Source organism: Tympanuchus pallidicinctus, unplaced genomic scaffold (genome assembly GCF_026119805.1).
Source record: "Tympanuchus pallidicinctus isolate F22 unplaced genomic scaffold, pur_lepc_1.0 scaffold5, whole genome shotgun sequence".
In the NCBI taxonomy this organism is placed as follows: Eukaryota; Metazoa; Chordata; class Aves; order Galliformes; family Phasianidae; genus Tympanuchus; species Tympanuchus pallidicinctus.
Genome location: NW_026294769.1, coordinates 22,551,807 through 22,570,931, shown reverse-complemented (window position 1 = coordinate 22,570,931; position 19,125 = coordinate 22,551,807). Strand labels below are relative to the sequence as shown.

Sequence of the window (19,125 nt, the reverse complement as noted above, 5' to 3'; positions counted from 1 at the left end):
ACTGTAAAGAAGTTCTTACACACAGTTGTGCGGAACTTGCTATGCTGCAGTTTCTGGCCATTTCCCCTTGTCCTGTCTCCACTCACCACTGAAAAGAGTCCAGCCTCACCATTCTGCCCCCTGCACCTTAGATATTTATAGACCTGGATCAGGTCCCCTCTCAGTCTTCTTTTCTCAAGGCTGAACAGACCCAGTTCACTCAGCCTTTCCTCATAGGAAAGCTATGCTCCAGGAAAGCTTCCTGCTCCAGGCCCCTCACCATCTTTGTGGCCCTCTGCTGGACTCTTTCCAAGAGATCCCTGTCTTTTTTGTACTGGGGAGCCCAGAACTGGACGCAGTACTCCAGATGAGGCCTTACCAGGGCAGAGTAGAGGGGGAAGATCACCTCCCTCGACCTGCTGGCCACGCTCTTTTTAATGCACCCCAGGATGCCATTGGCCCTCTTGGCCACAAGGGCACACTGCTGGCTCATGGTCAACCTGTCATCCACCAGGACACCCAGGTCCTTCTCCACAGAGCTCCCCTCCAGTTGACTGGCCTATAATTGCCTGGGTCTTCCTTCTTGCCCTTTTTGAAGGCTGGAGTGACATTGGCTCCTCCATCAGGAGGCTCCTACATCAGGCACCTCCCCCAAAATGGGAGGTGAATTGTTGGACTGGATGATCTTGAAGGTCTTTTCCAACCTTGGTGATTCTGTGATTAATAATCCTACTATCACTAGAAATGCTACAGGGTATGCAGAATTTGTAAACACTACAGGAAGAAACAATATATCTCAAATGATCTGCATTTTATTTATGACAGTTGTGATACTCTTTTATTGTTTTCAGAATTTTCGATATAAATATCCATGAAGGACAAAAGGCTTTCAGGCTTCTTCTTTTCCCTCTTTTTCTCCACACATATAGGTAGAGAAAAATTTTCAGTTTGTATTTCTGGTTGTATTTTATCACTGCTACATTAGTCAGTTACTGTTTTTCCTCTAGTCCACACTTCTGAGATATAACCCCGTTTTCCTTGAGAAGTCTTCACTGACTAACGCCAACAACAACTTTGTAGTGCTTCACTGCAGCACCATTACAGCAAATTCTGTAAGGACGTAATTAGTAATAATTTTAGTATGATGTGTATCTACCTTAAAATTATTTCTCTATCTCTACCAGTTAAATGAAGTTTGGGAAAAGTTGTATTTCTTAATATCTCTTAATACAGATACATTAAAAATTTATTAATTTTAAGCAGTTTTAATTTTAATTTTAGAATATTCTGTAGAGAAATACATGCACAAAGTATATTAATTGAGCTCTAAATTAGTGATGCTGAACAACAAGAGGAAGAAAATGCACAGTGAAGCAGGAAATATGCCATATGTTATTGCATACCTGAGCACAATGGGGCCACTATCTTAATAGCTTTCTTAATGTTCCTGTTGTAGTGGATATTGGTGGACATATGGTATGCAGCCTGTTTTATAAGCCAGAGCATTTAGCTGACTTTGGTAGCACCTTGTATTTTTCTGCTGTTTTCTGCTGCTTTATCTCAGAAGACATACATTTTATTTTGACCCTTTTTTTTCCTACCACAGTTGCATATTCATCTTATTGTTCAGCTTTTCCACAATTTTAATCCCTCTTAGGCAATAATTTTGAACACAGATCTGTAATCTTTCCATGTACAAAGGTCTTTTGACTCACTCTCCTCTGGCCTTAGAATCATAGAATCATAGAATCATAGAATCACCAAGGTTGGAAAAGACCTAAAAGATCACCCAGTCCAACCGTTCACCTATTCCCAATAGCTCCTACTAAACCATGTCCCTCAACACAACATCCAGTCTTTCCTTGAACACCCCCAGGGTCAGTGATTCCACCACCTCCCTGGGCAGTCCATCCCAGTGCCTGACCACCCTTTCTGAAAAGTAATACTTCCTCATGTCCAGCCTGAATCTCCCCTGCCGTAGCTTGAAACCATTCCCCCTGGTCCTATCACTAATGACACGAGAGAAGAGGCCAACCCCCAGCTCACTACAACCTCCCTTCAGGAAGTTATAGAGAGCAAAAATAAACTTTATAAAATAAACTTTATAAAACTTTATAAAAATAAACTTATAAACTGCTCACACAACTGCAGAGCTGACCATGCTTTGCGTGGGCCCAAGTGCAGTCAGATGCTTCCTGCCTGCCTCAGGGAGCACCAGCACACTGGAGCAGAAGTGGTTTCTACTTCACCTGGCTCTGTTTACACCATGTGAATGAGAAATGCAAGAGATTAACTTCTTGCTCCATCCTTTCTGGGGTGCCAGGTTGTCAAGGCCAGCTGGTACAGGCTACCAATGGGAAAGATTTCCATATTTTTCTTAATAAAAAATGTTGATTTCATTTTTTTTTAATCCAGTCTGACTTCTAAGTGGTTGTTTGTTTTTTTTTGTATATTTTAATTGGATTTATCCAAGTCTGCAGCAAACCACCTGCAAGATTGAATACTTTGCTCTGTTCAGACAGAGAGTTGTGAATAATAGCTAAGTAAGGTAAAAAATATTTACAGAAACTTTTCTGCTAATTAGAAATATTAATTGAATAAATATTTGTATAAAATATCATTAGGATTTCTCTTACTCACTCTTAATGATGTTTCTGAAAATGTATCCTTCACATGCAATGTAAATTCTACTATGTCTGCAGTCAATGTTTGGATGAGCTGCAAAGTAACATTTCCTCCTCCTTTCTTTCTCTAAGGACAGGTTTTCCTTTATCCTTTATCTCTGTTGTCTTCTTGTTTGTGGTGTTTTTTCCCCATTTAAAGTAATTTTGATATCAAAGTATGCCATCAGCTACCAACCTGCTGCTGAACTGTTAGCTTCTCAGCTTTCTTCACACAACACAGCTCGGTTTGATTCTGTTGAAAATAGATAGGAAATTAAAACAAGAAACAAATATAAACTGGGAAAGTCTCTGACATTTATGGTGCATCTTCTACCCATAAACCACATGTAAATTGAACAACTCTCATAATCGTACCCCAGACAGAAACTTTACTAAATTCACAAGGTATCAGTCATTTAATAAAAATGTAATATTCTAGAAATATATGTTGTTGTGCAGAAGTATTTTTCTTTTAAATGCTAAATTTATACACAGAATAATGAGTTGTTCTTGAATATAGTAACAATCCTCCCTCCTCCTCCTTCACTGTTTCATTCCAATGTTTTTGTATGACTCTGGGATTCTTTGAGTAAAATATTGCAGTACAGTGTTAGGTCTTTCTATTTTTTAACCGTACATGTAGGTAATAAAAATAACCATCAGGAAATATGACAATCTTCACAATTCCAATACTGTGACATCTTTAAAAATGTAACAGAAAGCAGATGTACAAGAACTCACAGTTCACAAGCCTTGAATCTCTCTGTGATTAGAAAAATTGAATGAGAAAACTCCAGACATCCTAGTAATTGTGATAGGTATATGAAGAGAACATTTCACCCTGGTTTTAGGAGGCTTCTTGCATTAGCCTGTTAGCATGGATAGCTTTCCATACTGATTTTGTGCCTGTGCTTTTCTATGAGAAGTAGTGCAGACCTGCCTTAGGTGACCCCTGATACATTCATATCCTTAGTATACTTATGTTTTTAATGTTAAGATGTTAAGGTAGGAAAATTTAAAGCTCTAACCATTTATTGTTATTGTGGTGTAAAATCTGGTAGAATTAATTCTTCTTAAACATGTTTATTATCATTATTATTATTATTATTATTATTATTATTATTATTATTGCCTACTTACGTATAAGCTCTAGAATTTAGTATACTGGAAATAACAGTAATAGAAATACAAGTTTATGCTTTGATAATTGTGTTGCTACTGTCTTGACCTCATTGCAGCATCTCTCTACAGGAGTAGACCATGTTTCGGAGCACACAGTTACACAGAATCCTTAGGCCCTTCATTACTACTGTCACATATAATGCAAATAATACATGTATTGAAGATACAATAGCAGATAACTGCTTGGAGGAATTATGTCATGTAAACAGAGTAGAATAACTGAGTCAAATCCTTCTGACATATGCTCCACTTATGTCTTGTCAAGTGTGCTTAGGCTTGAGAACTGCTTAAAACCCATCTGTAAATGACTGGAATTTCTTATATGTTAGCTTGTCAATAGACATTCTAATGTTGTGCTTCACTACAGATTGGGACTTGTTTTAAATAAATTTATCTAATTGCTAGTGAGTTCTGGCAAGAATGTCTTCTTTTGCATAACATTCAGAAATACCAATCTATGTACTCATGGACTGTCTTGATTAGTAGCTCTGCTGTATCAATTTTATTAGGAAATAGAATTTAGAATGAAACACTCTTTCTGTTTTACAAATGGTAGATAAATAGTACATGCAGAAGCACCAGACTAAGTGTTTCTAATTTAACGAAGAAATATTTACAAACAAATAACATGATTTTCCTTAAAAATGTAGTATGTGTTCCTAGGGGAACAATGTAAGCCAATACTTATTCACTATGGTTAATATATTTTAGATATATTTAGTTTCTTTAATTTAAAACTCTTTCAGTTGCTAGCTTTAGTGATGTTAGATTATATTAAAATATTGTAGATTAGCAAAATGAATAGAAAATTAGGGAACAATAATGAAATTGCACTAATATATTCACAGGTACTTTTAATAATAAGGAGTAATTAATAACACTTTATCTAGAATTTTTAATAAAGTTATTGTTGGACATTATGAAATTAAAGTAATTGAAAGGGACACTTCTTCAAAGAAATTGTTTTTAAAAATCCTGTGAAACTCACTCAGGACAGCTAAATTTCTGATCAGCCTCGTCTTGTGTATCCAGCAGGGTGAAGAATTATTGACCAGCTGTTGACTCTTACTGATGTACGGCTTATCGATTAGACTGTATCTGTAAAGATCAGTGACAAGTTCATCAGTAGACAGTAGCATCATGTTTACAGTGCCATTGTACATAATCACATTGCAAAAATAGCTTTGATTTTTTTTAATACATTAGTACAAACATTTGTACAAGCTTTATACTAAGCTTGCCTAACACAAATTAATTTTTACATGTGATGCTGTTTTGTTTTTTTTAAAAAATAACTACCTAACATGTTTTCTAAGCAAATGACATATTGTTAGATGTTTATGTGTAGTAGCATGACTGACCCTTTCTCACTGACAGGGACTGAGAGAAATTCCTAGAATAAAGAACAATCACAGAGGTTGTGAATTTCCTTTTCTGAAAGCCTGATCAAGTTACATAAGAAAAACACACACACAAAAAAAAAAAAAAAAAAAAAAAAAAAAAAAAAAAAAAAAAAAAAAACAACTATAGGAATTGCACTGAAATTTGTGATAGAATTTCAGTGGAAGTGCAGAGATTTATATGGACAGAATCTGAGATGTATAACTTTAAATTTAAAACACAGGAAATTTTCGATTAATTACAGATGAGATAAAAATTATAAGTGAAACTCTGAAAGTAATATCTTCTATTTTATCCTGTTGGCTTGTGACATCAGAGGTGTGTGTTGGTGGTATGGCAGTAGAGGTTGAACCTTCCAGCCAGTACTCCCTTACATTTTGTTGCAGTGACAGATGGCAGCAGAGGAGTAGTCTGACAAATTGGTGTCAAACATGGAATTGCGTACAGAGGAAAATGTGTAATTGAATTCCTCCATGTGGAAAAATGTCACCCATTGAAATTCATTGATGCTTGCTGAACATTTATGGAGACCAAAAAGGGACTGTGAGCACAGTGAGGCAGTGGGTACTTCAGCAGTGGCAGCAGCAAAGTTAAAACAAGCCATGTTGAGTTGGCCTATGTGAGTGACCATGTTGAGTGACCTATGTAGTAACAAAAAGAAACAATTTAGGTCTGCTAGAATTTATTTGCTCTTACTTGCAATCTTCTTGAATTGGCTTGTAGTGTAGCTGCACTGGGTAATGCTTGAGCTTGTAAGTCTTGATAAATCTGTTGTTCTGTGCAGAACTATTGAATACTCGTTTACTGTGCTCTGAGTGTTGACAGATGTTTTTGGTGCCCAACTTGAATGAATATTCTTGTTCTGATACAAGTTGTTATTGAGAATGTGGTCTATCAAAAGAAGATTTATAAAATCTGATATATTGTTAGTATAGCCATATTTTAATGATGAATTTTATAATGGTCATGTTTTTGTAAATAAACTCTCCCATCTGTTATTAGTGTAATGTGAGGCCTTTGCAATGAACTGGTGGCTAGAAATGAGAGGTTGATAAAGATATTTTCAATATCTTTGATCTTTTGCACTGTTCCCAACATTCCTTTCTTCCAATAGAACACACACACACAAGAACAAAAAGAAAAGAAAAGAAAAAAAACACCAGCAACTCAGGAGTCAGATGTGACTGCAGTAAATGTATACTGAATATCAATAATATTGCAGTTCAGAACTGTCAATCAATAAATAATGGCTTGAATCATCAGAAGGGAAGCAAGCAAGCGTAGCCTGCTTCTACCTGTGAAAGACAATTCAAGTAATTTCTCTAAAAACTTGTTCTTTTTTTTTTTTTTCAATTGAAGAATCAATAGAAAAATATCCAGGCCATACTAAAAGTTAACAATACTGTAAGACTGCATCTCATCTAAATTCTACAGGTTTCCCCCAGAAATGTTTTCTTAGAAGAGATTTGATCTGCAATTGTTTTAAAGTTGAAATGGCTTTTCCACCTCGTGCTCTCATCACTTTTTTAAAAAAAAACAATTTCTTTTCAGATTAAAGAGACAGAAGAAAACGAGCTCAGAATTTGGGACCAGGCAAAGTTCCTTGTATGTTGTTGGAGATTCCACCAAGACAGCGAATGAAGACATGAGACATTACCTGCTGCAACAAGGCTAACAGGAAATAAAGGGGCAAAATACTGAAAGACTTCATAAGACTTATGGGAAAATTAAATAGTGGAAGTACATGCAACATACATTGAAACACTACATGCACTTTTTCTATGTATTTGACATTTTCAGTAAGGACCATAGAAATGTGTCACTGTTCACCAGCTTAGAATATTTTGCAGTTTGTTCTTCCTTCTCCTTTGTCTTAATTGCCATCTTCTAAAGCAAAAGATGGATTCTAACTGATGTAGCCCATAATTTAATTTTTGGGGAAAAAAAAAGTACAATTTACATGGCAAAGGAGGGAGTTTCATAGTTGGTTCTGTGAAGACAGTGAGTCTGGAATGGAAGTCAGTGCTTTTTGCCTTGTCCCTTTCTTTTTTTTTTTTTTTTTTCATACAGCAATGGGAAATGACTTTTTCTCAGTTTCACTAGTTCTGCCAGAGTAACATGTTGTAGTTAAATCTAACATTTATCTCCCTACTAATTTACTGCAAAGTCCTTCTAAATCTGCTTCATTGTTTTTGTAGTTGCTTTTTCTTCTTTTTTTTTTTTATTGAATTTGTGTAGGACCATAGAAAAAAAGAATTATTACTTCCATAGTTAGTATCTTTGCTGTGGAAATTGGTGTGAATACAGTGTGTCTCATTTAAATTTTGATTAGATTTAAGTGTCTAAGGATTTATAAAATTTGTGAATGAAAAACATGAAAGGTTAACAATTACATAAGAATCATGTTTTGCCTAGGAATTTGTGAGCTGCTGGAGTTAGAACAACTTCATGACATCCCATTGTATAACATAACGAATGTAATGAACGTAATGAAAATGTTAGTGTGAGCCATAGCAGTTGAATGTGCATAATTATTGATTTTTAAATGCTGTAATAGCCAAATGTACTTCTGTGGTTGCACTGAAATACCTGAAAATATACTAATGTCAGAAAACAATTTATTGATGAAAGTTTTTATCTAACTTCTACAAACAGTTTTTGTTGTCTCTGACAAGCCATGGGAAATAACGGTCTTTTAGAGATAAAACTAGGGTTTCAGCAATTTAGAAAAATTTCTTTAAGCCTACAGTACTATCTATGGCTAAAGCCAAGTCAAACAATTCCATGAGTTACTGAGGAAACTAAGATTTTATCCTTCCCTCTGTGTCTGTAAACATGAAAGAAAAACAAATAATGCCTAATTGATACTGGAGAATATCATCGTAGTAACGGCTTGCCTGACTAATAAGGATATTGATGGAAATCAACAGCTAGTTAAATAGCTAGGAGCTACTTTCTGCTGCTCTGACTTGCACTTCTGCACAAACCTTTAATACATGTTTGTCCTTCACTTCACTGTATTATAATACACAGTTGGCGTGATGTACCTGGCTATTCCAGTGCTCATGGTTGCAATAAATAGATCACTGGACCTATTCTAGAATGTGTATTTCAGAATAATGATGCAGTATGTTTTCTTTCTCATGAAGAAACGCTTGCTATCCCACATGATTTTTTGTAATCACCTTATTGACCATATTTTACTTTCAAGTGCTTTCTTTTTAATAGTGGTGCTTAAGTTTTATTGTAAGAGTGCAATAATCTGACAAATCACTTTAGTTTTTTTATAATTTCTCTCTGTTCCCTGTGCAAATTCAGCTAAATCTGCATCTGTTAACTGCATAACATATTTATTTCAGCAACTACTTACACAGAGAACTTCAGAGGTCTCTGTGAAGAAGCATAGCTGTAAATTAGTCACTTGAAAGAAACCCAAGAAATAATAATACATAATTGCCTTCCCTGCAGTTATGAATGTCAGAGAATGTTGATTTATGACCTTTTTGTCATAACACTAGAATATCTCCTGATCTTAAATATACATCTATGATATTTGCTCTGTAATGATATTCCCATCCATTCACCTTCACATTCCCCTGGTGAGCAGAGAAGACACATATTTGTGCAGAAGGAGGGACTGGCTCAAAGTCAGCAATTTGATATAAAATTTGAAAAAACTATCAGGAAAATTTATTCTAGATCTGTTTTCAAACCATTGAGCCACCCTCAATCTCTCAGAGGGAATGATTGGTGTCTAAAATAGCGGAATGCTTCTAGAAAAAATAAAATAAATAGAATCATATTGTTATTCTCTTTAACAGATGATACTGTGTACATTGCATGTCAATTAGTTTAACAAACAAATAATAAATACAGAAAGATCTACAGATAACTTTCACAGTTGGTAAATTCTGTTACATCTTAGTTAAAGCAACAAATGTTTTTATTATTTCATATTGGTGCAAAAACATTTAAAAGATTAGAGAGATAGGAAAGAATGATTAACAAGTTTTAGTGGTCATCTAGTAGTGGATATTGAAATAAGGCTTATGTTGTCTTATACATCCTCCTTCCTAAATAAAATGCTTCTTTTCTGACAGATGTACCAGCTTCCCTTTAGAGTATTTTGCAAACACTTTTCAACATATATTTCAAAAGAATGTGTTCTTATTCTGCTCCATCAAGTGAACATTGGAATATGTCTTAAGAGCATTTGAACAATCCTGAGCTTTGTCTCCAGGAGGGACAGAGATATCAGAGTTTAATTAAAAGCTATGATTTTTTTTATTTTTTTTTTTCCCCACAATATCTATCTCTATTTTCTAACTCCTGTTGCCTCAACGAATTTGTGCATAAATCTTATCACATTAAAGTTTCATCTAAGGGTAACGTGAACCTATGTTCCTCAATTTAATGGGAAAAATCCTCAAATACTAAATTAAAAATATACCACTAAGTAATAATTTCTCAGGCACTGCAGAGATTCTTTGATGCCCTCTACTAGAACAGAACATTTATTGTATGACTCCAAGGAGAAGGTAAGGAATGTTGTTCAACCGAAATAAAAAACATATTAATAATTTGTCTAACTTGACAAAAAAGATCTAAAAATCAGTGATTATTTCAAGAGATGTTGTCGTGGTGTTCAACAAAAATAACCGTTCTCTAGTGAAGATGTAATTTAGTTGCTTGCTTTAATCATGAACAGGCAAAGCCACTTCAGAAGCCAATTGATTGTAATTAGAAAATGGCAATAAATAAGCTTATGCTGAGATTGAATAAAATAATTCTTAAAGTTATTAACATTTGAAAATAAGAAAATGAATATAAGAAAAGGACAAATACAGGCTGTGCTACTTTTATTTTAAGCTTTGAATATTTTCCTAGTAAAAGATTCTAAAATGAAGAAATATTAACATATTGTCCATCACTGAACACATCAAATAAAATGCTATGATACATATACAACGTACTATATTTCTGTCAATAAATTAATGCTGTCCTCCCAGCCGGATAATAAAATACAAATGGACTTAGCAGCTTCTCCTTGCACATTACACTTCTTCACTGGTATCCAAAACCACCCAGAATTTAAGAGAAAATTTGAAATATTTTGCTTTATTTGATTATTAAATCCAGTATCATGAAAAACTTAATCAGCAAAAACTAACTTACTGAATACAAAAGAAGCAAAGTTGTTTGGATGTATAAAAGGAAAACATGAAATCTTATTGCATCTACTGCAATTTTCTAGTGTTAAAATTTGACAGTTTATTCACCAAGGTCAGAATGCATTCTTACCTTCATTTTTAAAAAGGAAAGCAAAAAACACATGTTGAGTTGGAAGTGTACTTATGCTAACAAGAGGGCTTTATTGCTTGTTAGCTCTGTAAATCTGCTGTTACTGTTCATTTTTACTTCTCTTTGTTTGCAGACACTTGTTTTGCATATTTATGTAAAAGAAGAACTTTTCAGAGAACTACATTCTCTGAAATCTCGTTATATATGTAGTCTTTTTAGTAATCTTGGGCTGAAGGAAAGATTACAATGTACTATGAAATGTTTCTGCTGTTATGTTGTTTTTCTCATTCCTTTGAAAACTGCATATTTTAAAATCCTAGAGATCTCCTAGTGGATTCTAAGTAGCATGCTTTTTTTTTTTAAATCTACTTAAACACCTTTTTAGGGAAGTACCACAATTCCATTCTTAAAGGTAAATCTCAGAGTGAACTACTGACCTTGCATAGTTTCCTGCAAGATTTTCATGTTGTAGTGGATCTGTCTTGATTTCCAGCAGTAAGATCCCTTTTGGATATTTTTCAATAAGTCTTACTTGGGGACTGGTGAGAGTTAATTCTCCTACAGAAAAACCTATGTCTTTTGAACCCAGAGAGTTGAGAAATAAAATAGGATTAATGGAAGCAGAAAGCTACAGAAAGTAAACATAGCCATTAATCACATAAAGGAGAGATGTTATAGCGTGAGTAAGAATATATCTCAAGCCCAAATCAATACTAGCAAACTAGTCACATAATGGATGTTTGACTCAGTACTGGGTAGTTACAGTTGACTAAAGTTGACCATGTAATTAAAAGTAATTGACTTCAAAGTCATAAATATATTCCTCCTGAAAATAACTTATTAGTCATATTATACTTTTATTGAAGTGTTCACAGAAAGTGCAAATTATCATTGAAGAATTTTACTTTATATGTTTTTATCCACAGTGAGAGAAGAGTTGCCGAGACTGCATCTTATAAAACTTAATAACTTGAACCAAGCTGAAAAATAAATGAAAAAATGACCCCAAAAGCAGCAAATGAAAGAAAAAGATACAACCTACCATGGTTTGGAACATGACCAAGAAAAAACAGAATTGTAGTATAAGGAACTTTGTTTACTTTTTAAAAAATACTAAGCAACTTTTATTTATGTCTTAATAGCACTCCAGAGATAAATTTTGAGAGAGAGCTATGATTTTGAGCCATAAATCATTGTGATTTCCTCAAAGTTCAAGAAAATGGGAAGAAGTTTTTTCGTTCTGTCATAGCTGATGCAAATCATTTTAGATAGATAGCTCTTTTCTTTCAATTTCTTTGGATAGAATTTACTCCTTAGTGATATTGCAATACTTGAATATTTGAATATATAAGTAGATATGCCATTTTTCTTAAAGCATTTATGTAGTGTATCAATGCTTACAGTATGTTCTGAGATATTTTTACACTTCAATCCAGAATTATTCTCTTTTAATCATAAAAATAATATGCTATTAAATACATCAATGTATTTCAAAGCTGTTTATGTACGATGAGCAAACTGACAACCTCTTCAGTGTGGGTCCCAGACAATAGTGATAATTGGTTATGTTGGTTTGTACATGAAGCATTGCAGAGTAATAATCTTACATAAATTTGATATCTTAAAAGTCCATTGGTGATTATGTCAAATTTTTATTTTTGGCACCTAGTGCACTTAGAGGCAACCAGTTGGCAGTAAAAAAAAGTAAGTGGAAACCTTTATTTTCTCCTCTTATTCTTCAATATATAACCCAGGAAACAAAACAAAGCAAAAGCAAAATCCATAAACAAACAAACAAACAAATAATCAGAGGGTACTGTAATGATTTTTGAAGCATTCTATATAAATAATGCAATATTCCAATCTGTCATCTCTTTATCAGCTAGCTGTGTAGCTACTAAATATTGTGTTACTTGAATTCATTGACAATTCATAAATTTGTATAAATCAAATCTGAATACTCAGCTTTTTTTCACTAAAATATTTCTTTCATTTTTCTCTTCAAGAAGAAAACTTTACTTTTATTATGTGCCGGATTTTTTTATTCTCATACCTATCACAGTAGGTGTCTTTAAAATGAGATATATACCATTCTATGAAAATATATGCCAATGCTATTTAAAAACAAACTTCTTGGGAACATTTTTCCAAAATGATCACTGTATAATATAAAAATCTTCTTTTTTTTAGTTTATCATCATTATTATTTTTTATTACTTTATTATCATAAATTATGTTTATCTGATTTGCAAATGCTATGATACAGATTATCTGAACTGCTCAACATCAGCATGATTTCTGTTAAGCAGCCTCTTAAAATTCGTAAAAGTCAGAAGAGCTACATAGATAAAGACAGTTGGTTTCCAGGCTTTTTTCCATCTGAGACGTGAAGCACATAACTTAGAGAATCAATGGATGGGGTACATAACTGGTAAAGTTCACGTCGTAATTCTTTCTCAAAAATCTTTTTCTAGAATTTTGTGGAAGATTGAAATCAGGATATTTTGCATAAATAGTAGTTTTGATTTGTTCTGATTTTTCAGTAAATAGGAATCCAGAATTGTCCACTTTTGAATCAATTATTACTTATGGCTATAAAAATGAAAAATAGTGCAGAGTGCATAAAGGTTTAAATTATACACATTTACCACATTTTGGCAGTTCTTTTGTTCAAACATGATATTTTTACTTGTTTGTTTGTTATGGTGATAAAATAAGAAAAAATATTCATATCGTGTGCTGCCATTTTTGAGGATTTTTCTTTTAGTTCTTTCTAACTGCATTTAAAAATTGAAATTTTTTTTTAAGCTGATAGTCACTGTCACTCATTCATTATATTTTCATGAAGAAGTGTCAAACCTGAATTTAATAAATTGCTTTGTAATTTTATTTTTTTAACATTAAGTGCATGAAGTGAAGGAAAATCAGATCCTGTTTCTCTTGTTTTGTGTGTAGATATGTCCTGGCTACACTAAGTAAGAGTCTTCATTTAACAGAAAAGATGGGAAAAAATCTTAGCAAAACTGAAAGCAGAATAAGAAATGTATGTATTCTTTTACATTTCTTTAGCCGCAAAAAGCCTGAAGTGGAACAATTTTTAAATAGAATTGAGGACACTGGTGCTGACAGGGTATGTGTGATTTTAATTATTGATTGACCAGACTACTTTTCAGAAATTATTGATAGCATATCCTCCAGAAAATCTGGCAAACTAGTTGAGGACAAATGTGTATCAAGGGGACAGACTGGCAATATTTCAGGATCAAATTTATCATTATCCACCTGTACAGAGAGCATGAAGGTTGGGCTTTGAGCACACCTTAACCTACTTTCCAGAGCAAAGGACCTCTAATTTCCTATGCCTAGCATCTGGACTAACACACACCACAACATGCTTGAATATGTTTTTCTGTAGGTTTGAGCTTATTGGAAACTTATTATCAGTCACGTAGTGACAAGTGGACATTGTGTTTTGCACAACATCTTTAATTTGTACATGCTCTGGGGGACTGATTAGGACTGACCCTAATTCAGCATTTCTCTAAGCAAAGCATTCCAGAAACATTTACACGTGGTTGTAAGGCCAAATGAGACAGCATCACTTGCAGCCAGGTATCCACACTCTTTCTCCTTCAGCTGTATTCAGCCTCTCCCCTGGCTCAAGCTCTTCCTAGCTGGCATCAGGGCAATGCCTGAGGGCATGCTGACTGTCATTGGCCAAGCATCCATAGGGAGCATGCTGAAAACAGTGTTGTGGAAATTATCCCATTCTGTTTTCTGTTTTATTTAATGGTAAAACCATAAATCAGGAGGAATTACAGTATTATACCCTTTTCATCTTCTATTAAAGAGAGTTCAGCATTCACCTGATGGGAAATCTGTCTAGAGAAGGTACTGAACACAGATTGATTTCTGAAATATTCTCAACCTTCTAGAATTTAAAAGGAGACAGAAAACTGATTTGTGTTTCACATGCTACATTCATTTGTGGAACATGTCTTCAGCTGGAGCATCTAGAATTTCTCCATTACACTAAAGTCTGTGAAGCCGAACTACATCAGACTTTTGTAATACAATTCTCTTTTATCTCCCAAGACTATTCATTGGACGTTTCTATTCCTTCCTTACTTTTGACATGAACACATAAGATGCTTAAAACCTGTTTATTAATTCAGAATTTAATGCTTTCCTCTGTGCCCTGTTCATAGCCTTTTTTCTGGATAGCATTTTCATGATAGGAGGCAGAAGGTATTGTTCTATTACACTGTCTCTGCTACATGAATTAAAAATGATTAAACAGATGGCAAGGTTTCACTGTAATGGTGATTGCTCCTGAGAGTAACAGATTAATGAGAGTCCCTTTTAGCAGATATCCAGGTTAAGTTTGTATATTCAGGGAAGACCTTGTAGCAATATCTGTAGTATTTTTAGGCTCATTATTTGAGTTATCCTTCCTCATTATACATTAGTTTACTGGTTTTCCAAAAAGGTTTAAGAATTTATAAAAACTACTTCATTCCCTTGAAACTGTTAAAGTTTCATTAACTTGACAACTATGTCAGCTAGTTCCCTTGGGACTCAGGGATACACCTCATTGGGACCCATAGTCTTATGGATGTTGTTTTTCAGGCAGTCATGAATCTGATCTTCACTTACAGCAGGAGGAGCACTGTTCCCCTGGTACCTGCCTTCCAAACCATACACTCAAGAACTGCGTATAGAGCAGTCATCAATGAAGACCGAGGCAAAAAAGTAGTTGAATTCTTCAGCCTTCTCCTGGTCCCTTGTTACTCACTTGCCTGTATTGTTCACTAGTGAGGGTATGCCCTACTGGACTTTCCTTTTCTGATTGATGTACATATAGAAGTCTTTCTTATTGCTCTTTGCTCTCCTTGCCAAACTAGGTTCCAGCTAGGCCTTAGTCTTCCTTATCCCATCCCTACACAGCCTAGCAGCATCCCTATACTCCTCCCAAGTTACCTGTTCCTGCTTCCACTGCCTGTGCATTTTCTTCTTGCTCTCCAGTTTGACCACATAAGTCATGCTGATCTCTTGTCTTCCTTTTCTGATTTCATCCACCTGGGGATAGAGCTTTTATTCTCTAAGGATAGCTTCCTTACAGACCTGCCATCTCCCTTGTCCTTTGATAGGTTCCCATTGGGTATTGCTGACTAACGCCCTATAGTGCTGGAAGTTGGCTTTCCTAAAATTAGCTAAATCTTAGCATCCGAATTTTACTCTTTGCCTATCCAGTATCCCTCAAGAGCGTGAATGCAACCATTACATGGTCACTGCAGCCCAGGCAGCATCCAATTCTGATGTCACCAATCAGTTCACTGTTTTGGTGAGCAAGAGATCCAGCATTGCATCCCTCCTGCTGAAGCAGTCTATTGCCTGGCTTAGAAGTTATTCTTAATACAAAAATTTGATCAAAGATAGTGGCTTTTGAGAAAGCTGTTATCTAACAACATGGGCTCCCATTAAGGAAGGCAATAAAAATCATGCAAACATATTAGCAAGAGAAAGCTGTATTTGAAAATGTAAACATTTATCTATTCTTGATACTTCTACTCTTGGTCATTTGCATTGGCATTGCAGAGCATGGAAAAGTAGGTGCCTTCTCATTATTTTCCATGATTAGGAAAAACAGCTGACTGAAAGCCAAGCCAGGAGCAATTCAAAAACATTTCAAGCCATAATACAAACTGAAAGTATAATTTAAGCCTTTGGGAATTTTCTGAGTCTGTGTAATTATTGAAGCATTATTTGTCAATATGGAAATGCATTCTTATGCATTCAGATATCTGCTTACTATATCTGCTTATGTGTTGCCTAGAAACTCTATTTTAAAAATGCTGCGAGTGAGATATACATAACCTAACAGAAGAATTTTCTAACTTAAGCCTTCTGAATCATCCTCTAGAAAGATACTATTGACTTGATGGAATTTTGAGGTTAGACAGTCTCAATACTGTTATGTATTTAATATTTTAATATTTAATACATATGTATTTATTTATTTATTTATTTATTGAGGAATAAAGGGAATGCCCTGTCAATCCAGAGAATTTCTGTGAGAAAGTAGGCTGACATGACTTTAATTCCATCAAGCCATCAGTTCATCTCCCAGATCTTTTTAAGGTAGGGTATTAGATTGCTTTTGCTATCCCTTCTCCAAAAGAAGGATCAATAACAAACATGATGGATGGATAGTGCTAGACAGAGAGTGGTCCTTGTTGTGCAAGATGATAATTACGTTTTACCCATGGGACAAACCTTCATTTCATGAAATTGCTAATACAAAACATCCCTTTCAATCTTCACTTATTTGAAGGCTTCTCTTCTCTAACTTGCAATTGTAAATATGGTACAGAAACCTCCCGGTTTGCTGTCAGAGGAAGCCTAATATTTCTAGCTTCAAAGTTGTTTATAGCAATGCTGTGTGGAAGTTTATTCTCACATTTCCTTAGACAGTATTCCTACACAGTGTCCTAATAGAAATTTACCTGTTTTTTTCTGCTGTTGTCTATTTTACTGCCGTTTACTTTTCTCTTTTCTATAGCTCAACCTAGAGACCTTGTACAGTTCCCTAGACTTCAGCTGTATTATCTGAATACCATGTACTGTTGTTAACTGAAATGTCAGAGTACTGTATAGAAGTATTTATGAAATCACTGTGGTTCTTTCTTCATATTGCATATTACCCTCTCCCAAACATTTCTGTAGCACTGAGAATAAGATACAATATATATTTTTTTTAACTTTCCATGTTAGAATGAATCTAATATGTTGTTAGGAAAAACAGTCTCCATTGCAGGAAAGCTATTCATGGTTCACTGCCCTAACGTTATTCAACATGCATTGAAAGTTCTTTCAAAGGGATGAAATGACAACCATACATGAAAAATTTATAATCTTTTTACCTGAAACACCGCATTTTCTTAGTCTTCTGTTCCAACCAAGCTGCTTATCAAAAACTGGGAGAAAGCCATCTCAAGACTGAATTTAACAAAAAGAAAACCAAACACACACACACAGAAAAATGAGAGGGGAATATTTTAGGCCATGAGTCTGATTTTGATAATTTAGAATACTTTATTTATTTAGAATACTTTATTCATCATATTCTAATTCATACAAATATATTTAAACAAATAATAAGTAAAGCAAGATGGTAGTGCAAGTAATTTAAAAAAAACACATAACTCATATAGAGTTCTCATAGAGAACTGAAGCACTGTATTGTCACATGGTTTAAAGGTCAATATTTAAGAATTCATCTTACTTCATCATGTCATAATTGCATTAAGAAAAACTGGATAGCTGAACATGTATTGTTTCTGATTGTGGACTGCAGATTCTCTTTTTTTTTTTTTTTTTTTTTTTTTTGCAAAGTTTGCAAAGTTGGCAAAGATTGCAAGTATGCTTTTCTATATGACTTGCATCTGAGTACAATTAAAATTATAAATGTTGTAGAGAGGTATTTCAGCATATACATTTTTTTAAAGCCTTTTAAAGTAATAGTTGCACTGTTGGCTAATGTAAAGCTACAAAATGGGAATATAAAAGTACCTGATTTCATGTATTCCCCATTTCATGTAATAAACTCTGGCCATCAGTGTAGAACAGACAGATATGTGATGAGGAATTAAACCTCTCATATTCAACATGTCTCTAATTTTTTTTTCCTTACAGTTGTTCCATTCTCACTTTTACTTGATGTTCTTACACATTTGCTTTCAGAAATTAGTGATTACTTCTCTCATCATTATCCACGTGGCTTTGTCTTTAAGTTTCATGGACGATGAGAAAAAATCTATCTTGGAATAGTTCCAATGACCTCAACTGAAATTCTCTAAGGATATATTTGTCTTTCTGTTAGTTTAAATTTCCTTACTGTTTCCAACTTCTAATTCTGCAGCTGAAATAGAACACTGCTTAAATTTCTGATATTGCCTTGTGAATTTTATACTAGGGCTTTTGGAGGAATAGCCACTTCTTAATATCTCTCCAGTTTTTGTTGCTGCTTTTCAAAGTATTATTGGTCCCACACACTGACATTTGAGTTGCAAGTTCTGCTTCTGACAACAGCTTGTTTAGTATCACTATTTTCTCTTGGAAAACATAGGGAAAACTGGAGAAGTGCTATAATGACAGCAAAGTGCATACCCAACAGTTGTGACCTGCTGCAGTCATGACATTGCCTTACAATGCACACACCTTCAGCTGTGTCAACTCATCCCTATGTTCTCCTGCTGGAGCCCAGACTGTGTATGCTCTGTCTTCAAAAGAATAAATTCTTTACACAACAAAATGCTTATTAAATGAGGACTGTATATGCATACAATGTGGGAGTATCTCTAGAACATGGCATAGGATAGCAACTCTAGCAAAGAAAAATTGTAACATTTTGTAGCTACTAACATAGACATTGTGACTACAATTTTGAAACGTGAAAAAAGAAAAACAAAGCAATTCTGACAGAAAATACAGGATGTGAACAATGATGTCAACAGCAGAAATCTAGAGTTTCTCCACATTTTTCTTGAGCATCTTATTTTATTGCTTGCTAGTGTGTCTAGGGATATGGTTCAATTTC

The 19,125-nt window shown here is 34.4% G+C and overlaps 1 protein-coding gene across 5 annotated transcripts in view; it reads left to right on the top strand.

Moving 5' to 3' along the window:
- The window catches only part of CCDC102B (coiled-coil domain containing 102B), a 121,538-nt gene extending 113,696 nt beyond the window's left edge, over positions 1-7,842 (top strand). For all 5 annotated transcript variants that reach the window (XM_052704707.1, XM_052704710.1, XM_052704708.1 and 2 more), the window contains one exon: positions 6,777-7,842. In XM_052704707.1, the coding sequence (XP_052560667.1) occupies positions 6,777-6,866 (90 nt within the window). In that variant the 3' untranslated portion in view covers positions 6,867-7,842. The remainder of the gene's footprint in view (positions 1-6,776) is intronic.
- Positions 7,843-19,125: the final 11,283 nt, after the last annotated feature.